Below are 20,051 nucleotides of genomic sequence, written 5' to 3'. Positions count from 1 at the left end.
GGCGCTTGTCCCTTTACGGATCCCCGTGCAGTCCCTGATTCCCTGGCCTCTCTCCTTCCTGATTCCGCCTTCACACTTCTTTATTATTTTCTTCCACTCCCCCACTCTCTACTTGAGCTAAATTTAGCGAGCCATATTTTCTGACCATCCTTGTTCAATCAATCCTGCGCGTGGATACTGGTCGGACCTGTCCGTGGCAAATCTGGGCTTCACAATTACACCGATGATAGAATAGGCGTCATCAAGGCCTGCAACCAACTCACAATGTCAAATCCTCCAAGGTTAAATCATCTGAATGCTTTGCTGCGACTCGCTAACGTTTATGGATCCCGACAGAACAGAAGATGGATGATTCGACTCGACGTACAGAGGATCTTTTTGCGGCTCTACGCTCGCTCGGGCAGTGTCCGACTGTCGAGACTCCAATTATGCTGCTCCACTTCTACTGATGGAGAAACCAAGGCTCCTCGCATTGTATTTACGCCTTTACGGCCACTAAAGACTCAGGAACCCACGGAGTCGGCCACTGTGCTGGATTTTACCCGGATAGTTGCTGATAGTTGCTGGTTCAATGCTCGTGGCCCCATCTTGGCCTCCTCGAGCCTCCTGGTGACTCGAACCCTGACCGGACGGGTCGTCCACGGACTTTCATCTTCCAGGTAGGCGCTAAGCATATTATCACACTTCCCTAATATCATGGCTCCTCAACATTGGTCCATAGGTGCCACTCGCCAGGCCAATGACTATGAGGCTTTAACGGGCCTGATTGTGCAATTTCCCGTGAGATTAGTAGCAACCATATATCACCCATTGCCTCCCCGAGTAATGTGAATCCTCTTGCCAGCCTTTCTTTCATTCGTGTAAGGCCCTAGAAGCAGACGTTCGTCTGCGTCCTTTCGTTGTCAAGTTTGCCATCCACTGGCTTTAAGCCAGCAGTCCTTCATTCAGACAATGGCCCCTAAACTGTTTACCTTCGTTTCAGCCCTCTCAGGGCTTGCTTCCCTTGCCTCTGCTTTTCACGCAGAAGCCAAATCCAACATTGCCGTCTACTACGGCCAAGGTGTCAACCAACCTCGTCTTGCCGAGTTCTGCGCGGAGACGTCCTACGACATTATCAACATCGGATTCATCAATAGCTTCCCTGAACAGAACCCTCTGACTGGGCTGCCTGGTAGCGATTTTGGCAATCAATGTTGGGCTGATACCTTTGTGGTCGATGGCATCGCTTCACAGCTGTACTCACACTGCCCCAACATCGCGGAAGATATCCCTAAATGTCAGGCAGCTGGCAAGAAAGTGTTCCTGTCCCTGGGCGGTGCAACTCCCACGTACTGGTTCGACACTATCGATGCCTCGACCAAGTTGGCCGACTTTCTCTGGGGTGCCTTCGGGCCAGTCACCGACGCCTGGACTGTCGCCGACAAGCCTCGCCCTTTTGGCAATGCTGTGGTTGACGGTTTCGACTTTGACATCGAATTCTTTGGTAGCAAGGGTAAGCAGCTTACCTAGCAACCGAGTTGATTATATGCTGACTGCTACAGGCTACGCCAACATGATCAAGCGTTTCCGCAGGCGCTTCGGGGAGGTTCCTGATCAGACCTTTTACATCTCCGCCGCGCCCCAGTGCTCCATCCCTGATGAGCAGCTTAGTGTTGCCATCAAGAACGCCGTCATCGATTTTGTCTGGGTCCAATTCTATAACACACCTGGCTGCTCTGCTCGCGACTTTGTCCTGGGCACTAAGAACGGTTTCAATTACGACAGCTGGGTCGAGGTTATCAAGGCGGGTGCCAACCCCAACGCGAAGCTCTACGTTGGTCTGCCCGCTAGTGGGGCGGCTGCGAACCTTGGCTATTATTTGACCCCGGAAGAGGTCAAGCCTCTGGTGAAGAAGTACATGGACAAGTATCCGGAGACATTTGGAGGTGTTATGTTGTGGGAGGCCACGCAGGCGCGGAATAATCAGATTGATGGTGTCGGTTATAATGAGAAGATCAGGGAGATCCTGTATGACCTTGACCCCAACCATCCCCCTCCAACCACCTCCCCTACGCCGACTCCTACTCCAAGTACCACTACAACTTCTACTACGTCCACCACGTCCACTACATCTGCAACCTCTACCACGTCTACCACGTCTACAACCTCTACTACGTCTACTACGCCTACCACGTCTACTACGTCCACCACGTCTACCACTACTCCTACTCCCTCTCCATCACCTTCCACTGCTTCGTCTTCCACCACCGAGACCGTGACTCCCAGTCCCAAGCCGTCTCCATCGGAGAGCAGTACTACATCTGAGACCTCTTCCCTCCCCAGCACGTCGACGCCTGTAGTGTCTGAGACTCCCTCAGAAACCAAGACTCCTACCTCATCGAGCGCACCGCCCCTTTCTTCAAGCAGCCCTGTTGGTGGAAGCAGCTCCACAGCCTCTTCAAGCACTTCCACTCCTTCGGAGACTCCTTCTGCATCGAGCACCCGTGCTGTCTCCGAGACAAGCACTCACATCTCTACAAGTACATCATCTGGCCCTGAAACTAGCCTCACCGGCTCAAGCACATCTGTGCCTGCCACCAGCTCTTCTGTTCCCTCGAGCGCGATCAGCCCGTCAAGCACCCCAGTCATCTCAGAGACTCCTAGGCCTCCGGTAACTTCTTCGAGCTCCAGCACATTCGTGTCCTCGACTAGCACTAGCACGGACTGCTCTGAAAGTTCCACTGCAATCGGTACTCACTCGTCTTCCAGCATCTCGGAGACCCCCTCAGCCAGCACACCTGCTGCCTCTCCTTCGACCTCGCCTGAGACAACCAAGACCCTGACGGTTTTCCCTACGCCGGGCTCCTCCGTGTCTACCGGAACCACCTCCGCGTCCACTTTGTCCAGCTCTGTTCCCGCAACTAGCGGTGGCCACACGGAAACCTCAACCGTGTCAACCTCCAGTGCCAACCAGACACCCAGCGCCTCGACCAGCAAGCCTTTGATTCCGACAAATTCTGCGTCAAGCACTAGCACTGGCTCCGTGACCTCCACGCCAAGCGCTCCGGGGGTACCAAGCAGCAGCGCCGGGTCCGATGAGACCGCCACGACAAGCACGACTGACTCTGAGCCCACCAGCACTAGCTCTGGATCCGTTACTGCCAAGCCCACCACTACGGAGCCTGCCACGACTACGACAATCATCGTGACCTCGTACACCAGCATCTGCCCGACAGGTTTCACCACCATCACCACCACTATTACGTCAACATACTGCCCTGGTACGGCCTCTGCCACCGCTACAGCTATTGCCCCCACGACCGACGTTCCTGGCTCTGGTTCCGGTTCCAGCCCGGCACAGCCCACCATCACCGCCGATATTCCAGAAGGCTGGACGACAACTGTTACAGTCTGTACCGTTTGTGCCGCCACCCCGACAACGGTAACGTTAACCCTCCCACCCGCAACCACCACGGAAGAGTCTACTTCCGCGCAGCCCACTGGCGAGGTCCCGTCCAGTGACGGCAGCGGCTCGGGTGAGGTTTCAACCACCACGGTCGTCGTCGTCCCTGCACCCACTGGTAATGCTGGTGACGGGGTCCCGGCTCCTGGTGCAAATGTAGGTGAAGAATACACAGCTGCTCCTGGTTCAGCGACCACCAGCAAGCCCCTTATTGGCGGCGGTGCCAGCGGTGCCCACACCGCGTACCCCTACGCTTCCTCAACATTCCACATCATTCCGTCGGCATCAGCTCACGTCCCCGTTCCTTCGGGCTCGGGCTCGTCACCTAGCGGTACCCAGGGTGGTGCCTCTCCCACATTCACTGGTGCGGGATCTCGCTATGATGTGGTCAAGGGTGTTCCTGCCCTTGTGGCTCTCGCGCTCTCCCTGCTTGCTGTTTTGTAAATTTACTCTACCTAAAACGATAGGCCCTTCTCTTCTTAATGCTGATGCTGTACATGTATACCTACTGTGTCTCTAGAACCAATCCGGTCTGTCAGTGTCGCTTTCTATATGACTTTTTATATAATGTCTTATTGAATAGCACCGTTTGGTGGCTTTTTTTTATGATGGTCCAGTATCTATTGTATTTCTCTGAATCGGGCTCTGTATATCCATGTACCGCTTATCACATATTGAGATGAACGATCTATATTTCATTTTTGTAATTATAAATTGGAAGGTTTCTGGTATGGTCGTAGACGAACCTCGGAAAGCTGCCCTGGTTGTATATTTTAACCAATCAGATGTAGCCTAAAACTCTAAAGCTATATGTATGTTGAGGCTATATTATACTCATTCTCCCTAATCTGCTGTTATATTTTGCTGTAATTACAAATGACTTCATTGTCAAACGTCTTTCCTACACTCTAGTTGTATACAAAATGTAAATCTTCCTTACCTTTGAATATTGTCAGTCTTTACCAGTAACGGTTTGGTGCTGACAGCTCAGCCGCAGCTCTGCAGCTTGGCCAAGCACCAGCAAGTAATAAATCCCTTTGCTTCGTCTCGTCCGCGCTTTTCTCCTTTGAACCCAATTGCACATTACGCGATGCAATGCCGCGTCTTGCGATAGAACCATGGCTCCGGGCCATGGCCGTGCCTCTATTCGCGGGGCTAGTAGAAGCCAAGTATCCATTCTCTTCTGAAGGACCTAAAGCGACCCTCCGCAACGAGAGCACCGTCTCCTTCGACCCTCTCGGCGTCGCAGCCGTTCTACACAATCCACGAGCTGCTGCTAGTGCCGCAAAGCTCTATGTCCAGTTCGACAATGACGTGTTCCACTGGCCGCATATGTCGATGGTCGGAGGCACGTTACCGGCTATTCAGATGCTCGTTGAGTACGTGACGTCGGGACTCCCGTCGAAGTCGCTAGAAGCGCCAATCAAGATGTGCGCAAAATATATCACCATGATCCCTGTCCGCTCAGACTTTGTTTTCCGTGAGCTACCGCTGGATTTCAGTAATGGATGGCTGGGTGGGTTGATCTCGTTTCGCGGCGGGGAGTTGAACCCAGGAAACGACTTTATGGTTATCTACATTGGGGATGAAGAAGTGGCGGGAGATGTTCATGGTCGTGATCACGACCATGCTATAGCGAAAGATCGACGCAATCGCTTAGCAGAAGATCCTGGGCTGGGGTGGTGGATGGCCGCTCGTTTAAGCCTGTACACCCTCATCCTGGTTAACGGGGCGATGATTCTCGCCGCGATGCTAATCGGTATTCTGGCTGCGGACATCTGGGCCTTTACGCTCTTCTTCCTATACGGTAGCCATTGGATCGCCTCAGCGCTGATCACCTTTCTGCCAATGGTGCACGTCTCGACCCCACGGATTGACCAAGATACGACCCCACGGTATGCTGCCTACGAGCGTCCTGAAGGAGGGACGGTGATCTTCAAGGGACCCAAGAAGAACATGGAAGCATGGGCCCGCACAACGTGGAAATACGAGCCCACGACACTTCAGTCAACATTGCACTGGAGTTTCATGGTAACCGGCGCCCTGGCGGCGTTCTCCTCCATCGCGTGTATGGTCAATATGCATGGATACCTGCAGCTTGCGTTTCTGGCTGTGCTGGTGTATGCGACTGTGGCGGAGATCATCGCGACGAAGATCTCGCGGTGGCTGCAAACGAAAGCCAAGGGTGGTGTTCCGCATGCCTTGTTAACGGACCGAGAGAAGCGGACACAGAGTATAATTGACGCCACGATTGCGATCCAACCTATTTGTCGCCTTGAAGGGTTTGATTGGATTGGATTGGGTCTGTTGCCAAACATGCCGGCGTTCAGAGCGTTGCAGCCTGCCTTGGCTCGAATAAATGCATTTCAGCGGAAGGTTGAAACGGACGGTGGGTTGCGGAGTGGGATAGACGAGATGAAATTGAGGGAGCAGATGGCGGCTTACTATGCGGAGTATCAGAAAAGTGCGATTGGGATAGCTGAGGAGGGAAAGGAGGGGGAGACGAAGATGGCTGCGAGGAGGGGGACAGAAGATCTGGCTCTCAGGCTGAGTAGTCAGATGGAGAATGCCGTAGAGCAGTGGATTGCCAATATGGAGAAAGAGAACACTATATAGGGAGAGGTAAGGCAGCTGACGGAAAGAGAATGCCAAGGGGTGCAGAAAGGCAGAAAGACAGTTTCTCTATTCTAGTGACTTCTTTCTACAGTTGTATAGGGATATGGTCCATTGGCGAATATTGTGGCTTCATGACCATCATAGAACGAGCGGCATATAGTTAGATCCAATCCCCAATTCTCCTAACAAGACATCCATGCAACTCAATCCAGTTCATTCCGCCATTCAACCCTCCAGCATCATCACGGATCCTCCTCACGACATGAGAAAAAGACAGATGTAGGTCAATAGCGCAGCAGCATACCAACGGCAGCCAGAACGAATTATACGAGCTGACAAGAGTCGCGGCTGCATATATGTCGCATATTGCCTTCTCCGAGCATTGCGATGTATATAGCATGTTTTCGGTGCCGCCAGAGGTGAGGATATTAGCTGAATTCCTCAACGGCTCTATCCTCACCCGGAATTCATGAGACAACAGTTGCACTGCGGCTTCGTACGAGTTGGGGTCAATCTGAGCAGCCAACTTAGCGAGCACTAGCACCGCGCCGATAGTCTGAGCTTCGATGCAACAGCAGATCTCAAGGACACACCAGGGCCGCTGCAGGATGATCAGAAACGACTCCACCGCCGAGTTTCGTCCAACCACACAATGTTTCTTGAATGTCGCCGCATTGATCAGAAACCAGGGAAGATAGTTAGGGTTGATTGCGTTGGCCCTGATCGGGGGCATCGGTTGGTCGCGGGGCACTGATACCGGCACCGGCAGGGAGGCCAGCTCGGCCACATCGGTATCTTGCAGATCCACGTAGACGGGTAGCGTCTTTAAGATCCTTGCTGCGAGTCTGCTCATCTGGGCGTGGAGAGTGGCATTACGCCTGATCTGCTTGATACTCGGCGGCAGCGGGGCGCAGGAGTAGATGGCAAAAGTTTGGGGACCGAAGCGAACACCCCCGCCATGGTCGAGTGCGGCACAGATGGTGTCGCTGGCGCTTGTTACCATGAATCAGACACTAAGTAAAAGGGTCCTCGAGCACCTCGAGGCTCAGGTCACTGGGTGAGCATGATGGAAGCGAAGAAGACTTCTGCAGAGCAAAGTTGGAGAGAAAGAAAAGAGAAAGACCGTGGGGCGCAGTAAAGTCAGGCGATCTAACCAGGCACCAAGGCTGCAATATCTACAGAGTATATAAATCAACAAAAACAGGTCTACCCTAAATCTCAAACCGGGGATATTCCAAACCGAGGTCATCTAGTTTTTTTTTTTTTTTTTTTTTTTTTTTTTTTTTTTTTTTTTTTGAGTCTCAGAAATCATTGACAGAGTTCATAACCGGCTTGGTGAACTCCCCAATCACCTTCGGCACATCCTCCAGCCCGCCAATCCAGATCTGCTCCAGCACAGCCCACGATTGCTCCCTCTGAACAGACGGCTGAATAGTGGCAAATCCCGTGGTGTTCACAGAAACAAGCAAGTACGGATGCTTTGTATACGACGCGTTTGCCGAGATTTGTGCCGTCTCCAGACCAGACGGGTAAAATGCCGCGGCTCGTCCAACAACTGGAATAAACGTATACGCTCCGCTGTTGGTAGCATACACAGACACCCGGCATTTTCACCTCTGCGGCCTCCCAAGGCTTGTTCCTGCTCCTCCATAGTCAGGCATGCATGGGAATGGCCGATGTGCATTGCTTCGGCGTGTGCTCGCTTCAGAAAGGTCATGGATGGGTGGAAGTGTCTAAGAACCATCAGCATCTCTAAATGGGAGCCGGAAAAGGTGTTGAAAGGCTAGCAACTTACTCCCAACATTCCAACAGCCCGACGCGGCCAAAAGGTGTTTCCACGACCTTGAGCTCGTCCATTACCATCACTCCAAATATCCTCTGCTGACCCGACGGGCGCAATTTGTAATTGTGGATCAGGACCTCTCCTTCAGGATCAATGAGCGTCTGGGCCATGTTAGATGTAGTCATCCTCGCGCTCAGAAAAGCCCAGTGCAACGTAGATGGCGTTGCGTTTCGCAGCGGCGACGAGTCTATTCCAGTTACTGTCGCCGCGGGTGATGGAGTTTGCGACGTATTGCTTTGCCCATTTTGATCCAGGGTGGCGTTGTTGCCACGAGGGTATCTGCTACTGTATCAGCAAGACAAAATTGTTGGTAGGTACCTGGACGATATTGGTACGCACCCCGGAAACCAGAGCTCAGGAAACGCAACGAGGTTAGCGCCTTCGCTCGCGGCGCGCTCGATTGTAGTTCACGCCCAGGGTCGTTGTGGCATGCATGTCCACGCCATGGTAGTCACGGCTCAGGATGGATTCGGACCAGAGGGCGGGCGGAGGGCGGACGAGAGCTGCATTGGGCACTCGGCAGGTATTATTGATTGGGGTAGCAGTGGCTCAGCTAGGAGGAATATAAGACTGAGGATCCGCTTATTCATTCTGTCAAAAATGAGCTGAATCTGTGCTATGACCTTGCGACAGATAGGAAGCGGCTTATATCTTCACAATTCACGCACCTAGAGTTTCTTGCCTATTTGGCAAGAATCCACACCATAGGGAATGAGGAACAGTTCTATCTCGGTATGAGCTATTTCCTCTGGTCAGTAAGAAGATAGGCAACTATCTACAGATAAAGGCTTCTAAACTGGCGCGGGCTCTGGGACGTACGATAATTTGAAGTTCATATCTACATTGATTAACTTCATTGTACTTTCATTGTACTCACTTTGGTCAAGGAATCCGGAGATCGATACTCCTTAATATATCAAAATCGACATATCGGCGTACTGGAAAGCCGGGGTCTGGCAAAGAAGCAAAGCCCGGCGCCGATGCCGGTGTGCAAAGGGCACGGCGCTTTTTGAGGCTCGAACTTGAGCCTATCTTGTACTCACTTTGGTCAGATCGAAATGGTAGTGAGAGATGGTAACTGCCAGGGTAAATAAACATCAGTATTGTTATCGAACTGTAGAACTGTCTCCTGTGACTCGAATTGTATCACAACGATGGCAGCCACATTGCATTCATCTTCATCGTAGACATGGCTAATATTGAGTCTTGTTATATCTCTGCAATGTATCTGAGCTAACCGGACGTCTAATTCTTTCCTTTCTCACTTGTCAAGCTTCGACGTCAAAAGACCGTTAGTTATCACTCATAACAAACATGGTAGAGCTGCTGGCAGAGCTGTTGCTGCTATCTCATGATTAAGATCAGATATCCCACGCCATCTAACGATGGTTTCAGCAATTGGCTTGCTAAGAAAAGAAAACACCTGCGAAGGCCGTTGATCAGCTTTGGTCTTGGGTCATAAGATGAAACGTATGCTCGAAACTACCCATCGCCGTACTCAGTAAGAATTGTCTTGCCACTCTCCTCTCTTTCCCAAGTCCATTTCTTTTCTTTTCTTTTTTTACTTTTTTGTCTCATACATTGTGCTCAAGCATGTGGCAAGACTAAGTTGAATCAATGTCTACAAAGCACATTTATAATAAAAGTCAAGGGTCTCGGTTGGAATATTGTCGTAATATAGACTTCAGTCACCAAACTAAATGTTGTACGAAATGATTTGCGGTGCTTGGAAGTGCAGGCCTTGTCCAAGGAGTCTGGACACGGTAACCAGCCGAAAGAGAGATAGTGAGGCAGCTGATAAAACTGGGCCGATAGGAACAATATAAGCGAAGCTTTGTAGTTTAGAAGAATCCAGGTTCGTCTATGCACCTAAAATCTAGAGTATGGCTCTGGGTAATTTATTTGCTCTTCGACATGGTAATGCGAACTTATGAGAGCCATAGTCGGATAGGTAGCAGCATGATCCTATCAAATACCATGGTTCCCAGTCTGTTTTTCGAGTGCCTCTGGCAGCTCAATCCCTCAGTACGTTTACACTGTGTGAATTGGGCACTAGACAAGCCTAGCCAAGACGGGACGAGCCGACTGCCGGAACCAAATATACCACAATTACCCAGCAGACGGAAAAGCGCGCCAACAGTAATCATGGAAAGCTGCCAGAATAGTATGGTGGTAAAGTAGTCCAGCTAGGCTCTACTTGCTTGAATACAGTCAGATCTGTGGAAAAGAGGACTACTGGCGAGATGGCCAATATATTGTCCCACTACTTCGCTATGTGTAAAACAGATCCACAAGTTAGTAGAAAAGCAGAAGCTTAAGACATCCCTGGCCCCCATCCTATTATTACTTTAGCCTGGTGGACCCTTTATTTGCACGGCAGACGGCACAACCCCTCATTTGAGTGTTTGTTGTCCAAAGAAGCCCCGTCGAGTCGCGGATAACCTTAGGAGTAACACATCAACCCTCCCCTCACAATCCCAAAACACGACTAAATAATATGGGCTTCCGCGACTTCATCACCGGCGTTATCGAAGACAAACTCGAGGGCGGCTCCTCGCAAGCGCAAGCCCACCCCCAACCTGAGAGCTCCGGGTACGGCCCCAGCTACGGCTCGGGCTCCGGCTACGCAGCGCCCTCGGGCCCTCCATCAGCACCCCAGGCTCCCTACCCCTGGGTACCACGATGGGACGAACGCAGTCAGCGCTACTACTATCTAAATGAACAGACCGGGGAGACAACCTGGGAGATTCCTGCTGCCGCTTCGTCGTATGGCGGCGGTGGTTACGGAGGTGGTTATGGCCCTCCACCGCAGCAGCAGGGCTATTATGGCGCTTCTGCTCCTCAGCAGGGTTACTATGGGGAGCGGCAGTATGAGGAGCAGCAGGAGCAGCAGCAGCAGCAGCAGAGTGCAGGCCATGGAGGAGCAATTGCTGGTGCGGCGGCTGGTGCAGCTGTGGGTGTGATTGGTGGTGCGATTGCGATGCACGAGGCTGAGGAGTTAGGTATGTTAATTTTCACGTTGTCTCAGAGCCTTCTAGGCTGGTTCTAAGCAGTCCCACAATAGGTGACGACATTCGACATGAGGAAGACAAGTTTGAGCAGGGGGTAGAGGACTTTCCTACGGATGCGGCGCGGTGGGCTGGAGAAGCGGTACGGATTTCTCCCTGTTGAGCTTACTTACCTACCTACTCCTTGACTTTATATTGAGAAGAGCTGACTGGTTCGTATCGGTTCGGTTCAGGTCGGCGAAGTCGAGCAGATCCCCGATAAGGTCGAAAATAAAGTGGACAATGCCGTCCAGGACGTTGAGGACTTCCCCGAGAACGCCGCTGAATGGACGGGCGAAAAGGTCGGCGAGATTGAGCAGTTTGGGGATAACATCGAGAACGATTTTGACAATGCCGTTGATAATGTTGAAGAGTTTGGGGACAATATGGAGAATGCGTATGATGAGGGAAAGGAGGAGGCGTACGAGGATGATTACTGACGGGCGCGGGCGGACGGGCGAGGGCGGAAATAGCACAGTTGAGAGTTCGCGGTGTCCCGGCAAACAGAGCGAATGACAAAAGCAAATAGAATATTTGGCATGTAGACCGATATCGATGATCAGCCTCGCTAGAGCGGTACTCCTTAGAAGAGGGTTTTGTCCCACGGTCCGGGGTAGATAGATATTCCCCGCACGTGGCCGGACCTCGGTTGAAGAACGAACCACCACTAAGGTTTGATATAAGTTATATAGGGAGTACCTTGCTGCGAACGCTTTGTGGATTGCAGGCGCTTACGAAGAAGTATATCAAGCACCATGCCAACACAATTACCACTCGCGGGTCTCCGCGTTGTCGAGCTAGCTGGCCTAGCTCCCGGTTCGTCACGCCTAAGTGAACTATGATTGCAGTCACTGATAGTCTGTAGGCCCATTTGCCGGCCTGCTGCTCGCAGACTACGGCGCCTCGGTGCTCCGTATTGACCGACCAAAATCCATCAGCGCCGACCAGCTCACGCGGGGCAAATCCTCCATCATCCTCGATCTACGAGACCCCGCCTCCCACAAACTTCTGCTCGAATTGCTGTCGAACGCCGATGTCCTCATCGACCCTTACCGCCCCGGGGTGCTAGAGCGCCTTGGCCTCTCACCTAAGGATGTGTTGTTGAAGCGGAATCCGCGATTGATTGTTGCTCGGATGACCGGGTTCCGGAGAGACGGGAAGTATAAGGACATGGCTGGTCATGACATCAACTACATTGCCGTATCTGGCGTTTTGTCAATGCTTGGGCGCGCAGGCGAGAAACCATATGCGCCAGGCAATATCCTTGGAGATTTTGCCGGTGGGGGCGCCGTCTGTTTCCAGGGCATTCTACTGGCGTTACTGTCGCGTGCGACAACCGGCCGAGGCCAAGTCGTCGAAGCCAACATGGTTGACGGGTCCGCGTACCTAGCGGCCATGCCGCGGTTGAACATGCAGACGCCGCTATGGAGTGGCCCCCGAGGAACAAATATGCTTGATGGAGGGAGCCCTTTCTACGATACATACGAGACCAAGGACACAGGCAAATACTTCTCGGTCGGCGCATTGGAGCCGCAGTTCTACGCGGCCCTGATCAAGGGTCTAGGGTTTCAACCGGATGAACTGCCGTCACGCGAAGACCGCAGTAACTGGCCTGCGCTCAGGGCAGCCTTCACAAAGCGGTTTAAGGAAAAGACTCGTGCGGAATGGGAGGCCGTATTCGACGGGACGGATGCGTGTGCGACCCCTGTGCTGGAACAGTCGGAATTGCGGGAGGCCGGCTTTGAGCAGCGCCCGATCGTGCACTTGTCGGATACGCCAGCCCGGCCGATCGCTGCGGACGACGGCGCATGGGCCGGGGGGATTCTTAAGCCAGGAACTGAGGGGAGAGAGACGCTGAAGACATGGTTGGGGTGGGAGCAGGGTCGGGAATATGGTGTGAGGAGTGATGGGGCTTTGGTACAAACCGATGGCAAATCCAAGTTGTAGCGTATATCCAAGTATTTAGTTGATGTAACTTGCAATCGCAGGCATATAAAGTTTCAGTCAAAATGTATATGTACTCAAGAGTACCTAGGTAGTTGTGCCTACGGTACAACTTCTGAGTCTATACTCTTTTTGGTGCTGTGCACGATTCAATCCACGGTCCGACTGAGACAAATAGCGGGGAATAGAGCCCCTTTCTGTTGTCTCATGGACACCATTACAAGACAGAGCCACAAATTGATGATTAATCTTGAAGGACACAAATGGACAGTGAACAATTCAACGTAGCTCAACGTAGCTACTCTAGAGAAGCCCAGATTAGCTGAAAATGATGTCTTAGCGCGCCATTCTATACCTACGCGAGAAAGTAACGGTCGAACAAGGGTTACAACTTGGAACTCGGAACCTCGGACTCGATGTAACTCAACACATGCTGCACTTGTTCGGACTGATTCGCTTCACTCCCTGAACCATTTTCTGCTAGCGCTAGTCATGGTCACTACTGTTATCTTGGTGGATGCTCACGTCATTCTCCAACTTATCTTCCAAGTTTTCCTCTCAGTGTCTAGTCGCCGAGCACGAGACGGCGAGACGGAGGCGCTGAATCCTCCAGCTGAGCTCTACTTGTCAATACGAGCTCGGGTCGCTTTAGCCTTCCCCTTAAGCGGGACGACGGAATTATCTGTAACCCTCATCGTTTTGATGCTAGAATTCTCGGCGACTGTGGGGTTCGACGTCATGATTTGAAGTAGAAGAGATACAAAGTGGCATAAATCCGGGCACACTGAGACTTGGAAAGTAAGGGAAAATCAGGTACGCTCCACGGAGCGCTCTGAGTACAGATTAGCCTCTGAAACCGTAAGGTAATGTGGCTTGCGTATTGTGGCGCAGGGTGACTTTTTCTCCACACGAATCTGAATCTCAAACCAATCAAGAGTATCCTGTAGTAGCTTCGTACAAACAGAGAATGTATGAAGTGACTGCGTACCACATCATTGGGATGTTCGTCTCTACGGAGTTAGTGTCCTCCGTACGGAGGACGAGTGAGTATCAGCCACGGTAGTTGAAAGGCGCGTGGGGGGCCGGATGCGCGGCCGCCTTATGATGGCTCACGTGGCTGTGCAGGTCGTACCATACAATACCGTTTTCGTACGTATCCATCAAGCTGCTTCTTCGCCGTTCCTTTCTCCGCCATATCCAGCAGTGCAGTTTTCCCCTCCCATAGTCTCTTCTCTCCATGCCCTGCAGCGCCCGCTTTATATATTGACTTCTGATTCCCCCTCGGGATAATCGGGACGCTATCTTGTCACCCTGCAATTGCTTGCTCGAAACCCGCTACTGCCCTCTCTTTTGTCCCTCCGGCTCGGGTACTCAGAGCGGCTTGCTTTAGGTAGCCGCCGTCCCTCCCCAGCGTCTCGCCTTTGATCTCTGGCAGCCAACTCCTTTGAACGAATCGCTTTGGCTACTTGCTTTTCGTGGCCGCCTGCTCGTGCTCATTTAATCGCACGTTGCGCGTCCTGCGAGGCATACCTTGTCTCTCTGTCCTTTCAATCCGCATATTCGGGACTCGTACGACGCCAGCAGCCGCTCACTTTCGAACCGTTTACTTGTCGGCCTCCATTGAGTTGTGTTGCAAACCACGTCAAGCGCTTGGGTCTTTGTAATATTTAACCTTATTCTGTTGATTTTCGACCGGTTTGCTAAAAAGCAAATAACACTTTCCATTCAACTATATCGACTGGGCCTACATGGCCAGTGTCCAGCTCTAGTCGCCCACCATGACAGATTATCGGCTGCCGATGCATCAAATACCTTCGCGGAAACCCGTTCCTTCTGCGCACTCCGGGCCTCAGTTTCAGGCCTATCATCATAATGCATACCAACAACAACAGTATCAGCCTCACCAACAGGCTCAACAACTCTTCCCCCATCCCTCTGTTGCTTCGCTTGCGCACAGCCGGAACCGAACGACCTCCTCGAACGTTTTGCCGTATGCAGGGCATCCACAGCATCACCACCCACAACAGCCGTATACTACCGGCCCATCCCCACAACACAGTATGACCGTTCCGTATAACCCCTTGGCAAGGCGCTTGTCAAGTGCAACCACCTCGACCACATCCACAGGTAACAATGGGGATGTACGGCGGAGCACGTCATCCCGATCCGCTGGATCTCAGATGAGCTATGTGGCTTTGTTGCGCCGGCAAAAGGCAACAGTCTGGTGTGACCGTGCACAGGCGGAAGATCCCCGATTGCGACAACAGAAGCTAGTAGATAAGAAGCGAGCATACCTCGAAGTTCACGGTGCAGGCGCCGGACGTGCAAGTACTCTCGGAAGCGGAAAGGGCAAGCATGGCAATAAAGTTACGGAGCTCTCTCCTTCTGCGCTTGTTGGCGCTACCGTCCCGGTTCGACTCAGTGCCAACGAGGTGGGCGATGCCGACGACGATGCCCGCAGCGATAGGGATTTTCCGTATCGTCGGACAGGGAGCGGCCGGAGCTCTCTCGGCAGCGGCCATCGTTATCCTAGCGGCTATCAACGAAACACAGCGAGCAGCGGTAACACGCCACCGAACGAAAAGACGGATCTTCCAGGAGTTTCTGAGGACAAAGCTGGAGAGCAAAAGGATACCAACATTGCCAAGGACGATGGTGCCACAACCAACAGTCGCAACAGTGAGCAGGAAGATAGTTTCGGTACCGTTGGGGATATGGGTGCACCGAATGCTGCTACTCTGGCCGAGCAAAAGGCCAAAAAAGCAGCCGATCTTCGGCGCCGAGGCAGTGTGGACGATAGGACAACCTCAATGACCAACGTGCGACTCTTTGTCGCCAACCCAGATCTGAGCGATTAGGGCTGGTGCTGATTCTTTCATATACTACCTTCTATTGGCGCATGAATCGCTGAACGCTTGAATTTTACCGATTCTCTGTCTCCGCATCTGATATCCCGCGCCGCGCTCTCTTGTTTTTTTTTTGTTTACTTTCCTCATTGACCTTCTTCCGCCCGCATCGACCTTGTTCTCTGATCAAGCACAATATCACCCTTGCTAGGTCCGCTTGACGGATGTGCAAAAGAACATTGTACTACCATCTAGGGCTACGAGGAGATGTATGCTGTTCAGCTGCTCTTTCTAGCACTACCTTGGATGGCGCTCGATCAACTCCGAATGTGCTCCATGCATCGGTTTCTAGATTCCGTTGGGCATCTCAAAGGAGTACTACTACTAATAATAATATCTTGTACATAAATACTCATATACCTACATAACAATGCTGAGCCTTGGTGTCTTATCACTATGCCTATTTCGCGTGTCGTTCGCCCTAACCCTCCTCTGACTGGCGCATGCACAATTTCCTAGAGATTGAAGTACATATGTGTCTATATTGGAAAGTTTTTGGAAAGTCTATAATTATAATACCGAATCTTATACTGGTATTAGGATGGTACTATACTTAGGCAGCTCGGGTTACATGAAATCACGTGCTGGTGCCTACGGCGCGAGTCGCGTGGCTCTCTCAATTAACGCGTCCGGACACTCTTCTCGGGATCGGCCCATGTCCTTTTGTCCACTTCCATTTGAGGCTACATCCACTCATTGAATGTTTCTTAATGACTTCAAGGATTGTCTGGTTTTGATTGATTGGGTTATTTGAACTTGGTACCCTCCCTGAGCTGTCTTGATGTACGAGGGTCACGGGCGAGTTCTGATCGTCCCTTCCTGAATCGTTGCTTTCGTTCTCCCTTTTCCCAACCCATCGCTTAAATCGGACACAATGCAAGTCTCCGTCCCGGATGCCAGTTCGGGGTCACCGTCCACGCCAATTCCAGTACCAGTATTACCCCCAGCTTCTGCCTCAAGCGTACCGCCGTTCTCATCGACCCAACCGCAAACCACCGTGTCCAAGCACCTGTCCTCCGGACAAAAGCGATCCGCTCACGAACTTGACGCGCCCAATACCTCGACTCCTGTGATTCAGGTTTCCGCGACCCAAGGCACAAGCCCAATCCCGGTTTACACCGATAACAAAGAGAACGGTACTGATATTTCGGGCTTGAAGGATGGACCAAGTACTGTGAATACTGCCTCACTGGCAGCCCCTGCGCATCCTAATACTGGGGAAGGAAACACATCCATCCCTATTAACAACATGGGGCAGGCTCAATCCCAGGCGGATGCGCCGTCCGCTGCTAAAAAGAGGAAGTTGTCGCCCGCCGAGCGGGAAGCTAAGCAGCAGGAGAAGGAAGCAAAAGAGCGTCAGAAGTTAGAGGAAAAGGCGAGGAAGGATGAAGAGAGAGCTAAGAAAGAGGAGGAGAAGCGTAAGCGAGAGGCGGAGAAGGAAGAGGAGCGAAAGAAGAGAGAGGAGAAGAGGAAGGCCAGGGACGAGGAGAGAGCTGCTAGGGAGGAAGAAAAGCGAAGGAAAGACGAAGAAAAACTAAAGAAGGAAAGGGTAGGTTCTATCGTCCATTGATCATTGACGAAAGTCAGGGGGACTTGCTGACACCTAGCAGGCGCAAATGAAGCTGAATTCGTTCTTCGTCAAACCAAAGGTTTCTAGTGAGCAGTCTTCTTCAGGAACTGTCGAAGGCTCACCAAAAAAGCCTTCAGGTGACGGCGTACCTGCTCGTTTGTCTGATAGAACTCGTGAACTCTCTGACTACGAGCGGGAGTTTCCAGATTTCTTTCTGCATCCAAATACGACTCTTGCGCCTCCGCACAGATTCGAGAGAGATGCCACAGCACTGGCTCATCTACGAGAGAAACTTGACTCACTCTTAAGGAGCGGGTCCGTTGAACAACTGACTTTCCGACCGTCTGAGGTGTTCAAGCTAATGCCGTATAAAAGGAGACGCGGCTATCAAATAATGTCAGTCAGGGATATCTTGCTTCAAATGCAGAACTTGAATGATCTACCAGAAACCTCGGAAGCCGCTCGTAGGCTCCAGGAATCATTAAAACAAGTGCGGATGAAATCATTAAAATTTGGGGAAGATGTAAGACCACCATACCAGGGAACTTACACGAAGCGGCTTTCCAAGGAGGCGGCTACCAAGTTGATGCGAAACCCATTTAGCCGCGCGCTACCTGAGGTCAATTATGACTACGACTCTGAAGCAGAATGGGAGGATGCAGAAGAAGGAGAAGAGTTAGACTCGGAGGAAGAAGAGGAGGGTAGTGAAGATGGCGATGAAGATATGGATGGGTTTCTCGACGATGAGGATGATCACCTGGCAAACAGTAAACGACGTCTGCTTGTGGGTGATCTTGAACCAGTTTGCACGGGCATAAAATGGCAGGACGAGGGGTCTGATCCAGAGTTAGAGGCCTACAAACTCGAGATCATTCTACCCTCTGTTACATTTCCAATCGACCCGTTCTGTTCGTCGTACTGGTACAAGCCTCCCAAGGCTTCAGAACCCGGGCTGACCAACGTCAACGGTTTGGGACCACGTCCAATCTGGAATCATCACACGGTGAACCCGGTAACACGGGACCCGGCATCCATGGCCGTGCCGAGTGGGAAGAAGGTGCCTATCAACCCTAAACGGGCTTTTCCGCCAGACCAACTCGGAGAATTCAAGGCTGTTGTTGAAGGAAGTGATCTGACGAAGACTGGCTTGATCGAAGTCCTGAAGAAACGGTAAGAGCGAGGTTTGACCCTAAGCGAAGCTAATCAGCTGACCTGCTTCCCTAGATTCCCGAAGGTGTCCAAAAACGTCCTCAAGGACACTTTAGACTCTGTCGCAACGCGGGTTGGACAAAAGGAAGCCGACAAGAAATGGGTCTGCAAGTAGAATCTGATTCGTCTGTTCAATAAAAACAATCACGATGGCCGATTCCTAACCGTCGCGTTCGCCGAGAGATATGATGAAAATGATAACGCCACTATTATTAGCTTCTAAGCGATAAAACTAGGTACAATACTGCGACTACGGTCTACTGCTGTGTCTTGGGTGACTGCAACCCCGTCAAAGAGCGGATGGTTGTATAAAATCATGACTGCTTCTTTTCGGTTACAGACCTCCACCGCTTGACTAGACCGCACAGAAGTCCAGCGAGGAAGTGGTACCTGACGCTTTTAAGAGGGGCACACAGCGCAGGACGTGAAGTGTACCCCGCCGGCTACGATGGACCGATGCGAGAATAAGAGGAATTTGGCGGTGACAGGAGCGAACATATTTACCCTTATTATATACATAAAGGAGCCAGAGATGGAGTTGATTTAAGAGGGCACATGCTGTTGCCATTAATACATCTGATTGATTCCGCTTCACAGGAAAGATTCGAAACCGTGGAGAACTAGATCGAAGCTGAGTCCCTCGTAATACCTTTTGGTAGAGGTAATTTGACTTTCAACGGTAGCCGGGACAGCTACGACTTTGTTTCGTCCGGGACGATCTTGTTTCAACGCAAGAATGAGAGGCCATGGTTTGAATTGCATTCGAATTTTGGATGGATGGTCTTGGTGGACAGCAAGACGCGCAGAGGGGGGCGGGCGACGAATCAGGAGAGCGGAAGGCCTTCATGCATGCGCTGCCAACGCATCAACTTGTTCTTCATGTAGCACAGTGGAGGGTCAATTCAGCTGTTTGAGTCCAGAGAATCGATGAGAATCATTGTCACTCGTCAGTTGTCAGCCTGTTATTATTGATAGGAGGGTTTGTTTTTGAAGAAGACCCTGTAAATACGCTGGATTTGCTCCACTGGGCGGTATTTACTGTGCTCGAGTAGTCATTTCGCAGCTCGTTCTGTATACAACCCAGGAAGGTATAGCAAGCATAATAAGATGCAGGCGGCCGATTCCAGTCACCGCCTGCCAGCTCATGCTCCCCTCAGATTTGCTGGCATCCCCATATGAAGTGCACTCGCACTCGCAGTCTCCAGCTTTTCCGCTCTCGCTCTCTTTCTTCTCTTTTAAGGAACCCAGTTCTGCATGTCATCCGCTCAGCTCCCCGCTCGGTAGCAACTCGCCACTTGTCGCGCTGTCCTGCACTCGGTCGGAGTTTACCCCATCTGCTTGGTCAGATAGAGAGTGCAGCTTGTATATACACTGCCAATAAGAGCCCGCCCTGCTTTAGCCTCCTCTGACTGCCATTTGTCTTTCTCACTTCTTATTATTGTCCCTTCCGCCTCTGCTCATCTTCTCAGTTCAT

At 51.6% G+C, this 20,051-nt stretch overlaps 8 protein-coding genes across 8 annotated transcripts, besides 3 other annotated features; 6 read left to right on the top strand and 2 right to left on the bottom strand.

Moving 5' to 3' along the window:
- Window positions 1-9,847: part of a sequence feature (contig 1.145 856..176570(1)) that runs on past the window's edge.
- On the top strand, window positions 952-3,886 carry chiA1 (protein chiA; the record flags this gene model as incomplete). The annotated part of the gene is made up of 2 exons (XM_676418.1): window positions 952-1,492; window positions 1,542-3,886. 2 exons carry the CDS (start codon window positions 952-954, stop codon window positions 3,884-3,886), a joined length of 2,886 nt encoding a protein of 961 aa, XP_681510.1.
- Window positions 4,538-6,058, top strand: ANIA_08240 (uncharacterized protein; the record flags this gene model as incomplete). The annotated part of the gene is made up of 1 exon (XM_676417.1): window positions 4,538-6,058. One exon carries the CDS (start codon window positions 4,538-4,540, stop codon window positions 6,056-6,058), a length of 1,521 nt encoding a protein of 506 aa, XP_681509.1.
- ANIA_08239 (uncharacterized protein) lies at window positions 6,059-7,061 on the bottom strand (the record flags this gene model as incomplete). The annotated part of the gene is made up of 1 exon (XM_676416.2): window positions 6,059-7,061. One exon carries the CDS (start codon window positions 7,059-7,061, stop codon window positions 6,219-6,221), a length of 843 nt encoding a protein of 280 aa, XP_681508.1. The 3' UTR covers window positions 6,059-6,218.
- On the bottom strand, window positions 7,360-8,011 carry ANIA_08238 (uncharacterized protein; the record flags this gene model as incomplete). The annotated part of the gene is made up of 3 exons (XM_676415.1): window positions 7,360-7,613; window positions 7,652-7,791; window positions 7,854-8,011. The coding sequence occupies 3 exons, from the start codon at window positions 8,009-8,011 to the stop codon at window positions 7,360-7,362; spliced, it is 552 nt and encodes a 183-aa protein (XP_681507.1).
- Window positions 9,848-14,558: a sequence feature (contig 1.229 1..4711(-1)).
- Window positions 10,399-11,388, top strand: ANIA_09521 (uncharacterized protein; the record flags this gene model as incomplete). Its single annotated transcript, XM_863810.1, has 3 exons — window positions 10,399-10,903; window positions 10,966-11,051; window positions 11,143-11,388. The coding sequence occupies 3 exons, from the start codon at window positions 10,399-10,401 to the stop codon at window positions 11,386-11,388; spliced, it is 837 nt and encodes a 278-aa protein (XP_868903.1).
- ANIA_09522 (CaiB/BaiF CoA transferase family protein) lies at window positions 11,704-12,895 on the top strand (the record flags this gene model as incomplete). Its single annotated transcript, XM_863811.1, has 2 exons — window positions 11,704-11,764; window positions 11,814-12,895. The coding sequence occupies 2 exons, from the start codon at window positions 11,704-11,706 to the stop codon at window positions 12,893-12,895; spliced, it is 1,143 nt and encodes a 380-aa protein (XP_868904.1).
- Window positions 14,559-20,051: part of a sequence feature (contig 1.144 511..72448(1)) that runs on past the window's edge.
- Window positions 14,671-15,750, top strand: ANIA_08237 (uncharacterized protein; the record flags this gene model as incomplete). Its single annotated transcript, XM_676414.1, has 1 exon — window positions 14,671-15,750. One exon carries the CDS (start codon window positions 14,671-14,673, stop codon window positions 15,748-15,750), a length of 1,080 nt encoding a protein of 359 aa, XP_681506.1.
- Window positions 16,505-18,903, top strand: ANIA_08236 (putative chromatin assembly factor 1 subunit A). The gene is made up of 3 exons (XM_676413.2): window positions 16,505-17,347; window positions 17,409-18,538; window positions 18,593-18,903. Exons 1-3 carry the CDS (start codon window positions 16,673-16,675, stop codon window positions 18,690-18,692), a joined length of 1,905 nt encoding a protein of 634 aa, XP_681505.1. The 5' UTR covers window positions 16,505-16,672; the 3' UTR covers window positions 18,693-18,903.

The sequence above is a fragment of the Aspergillus nidulans genome, chromosome II, assembly GCF_000011425.1.
Source record: "Aspergillus nidulans FGSC A4 chromosome II".
NCBI classification, from domain to species: domain Eukaryota; kingdom Fungi; phylum Ascomycota; class Eurotiomycetes; order Eurotiales; family Aspergillaceae; genus Aspergillus; species Aspergillus nidulans.
The sequence above is the reverse complement of the archived record's forward strand: the minus strand, read 5'-3'. Positions and strand labels throughout refer to the sequence as shown.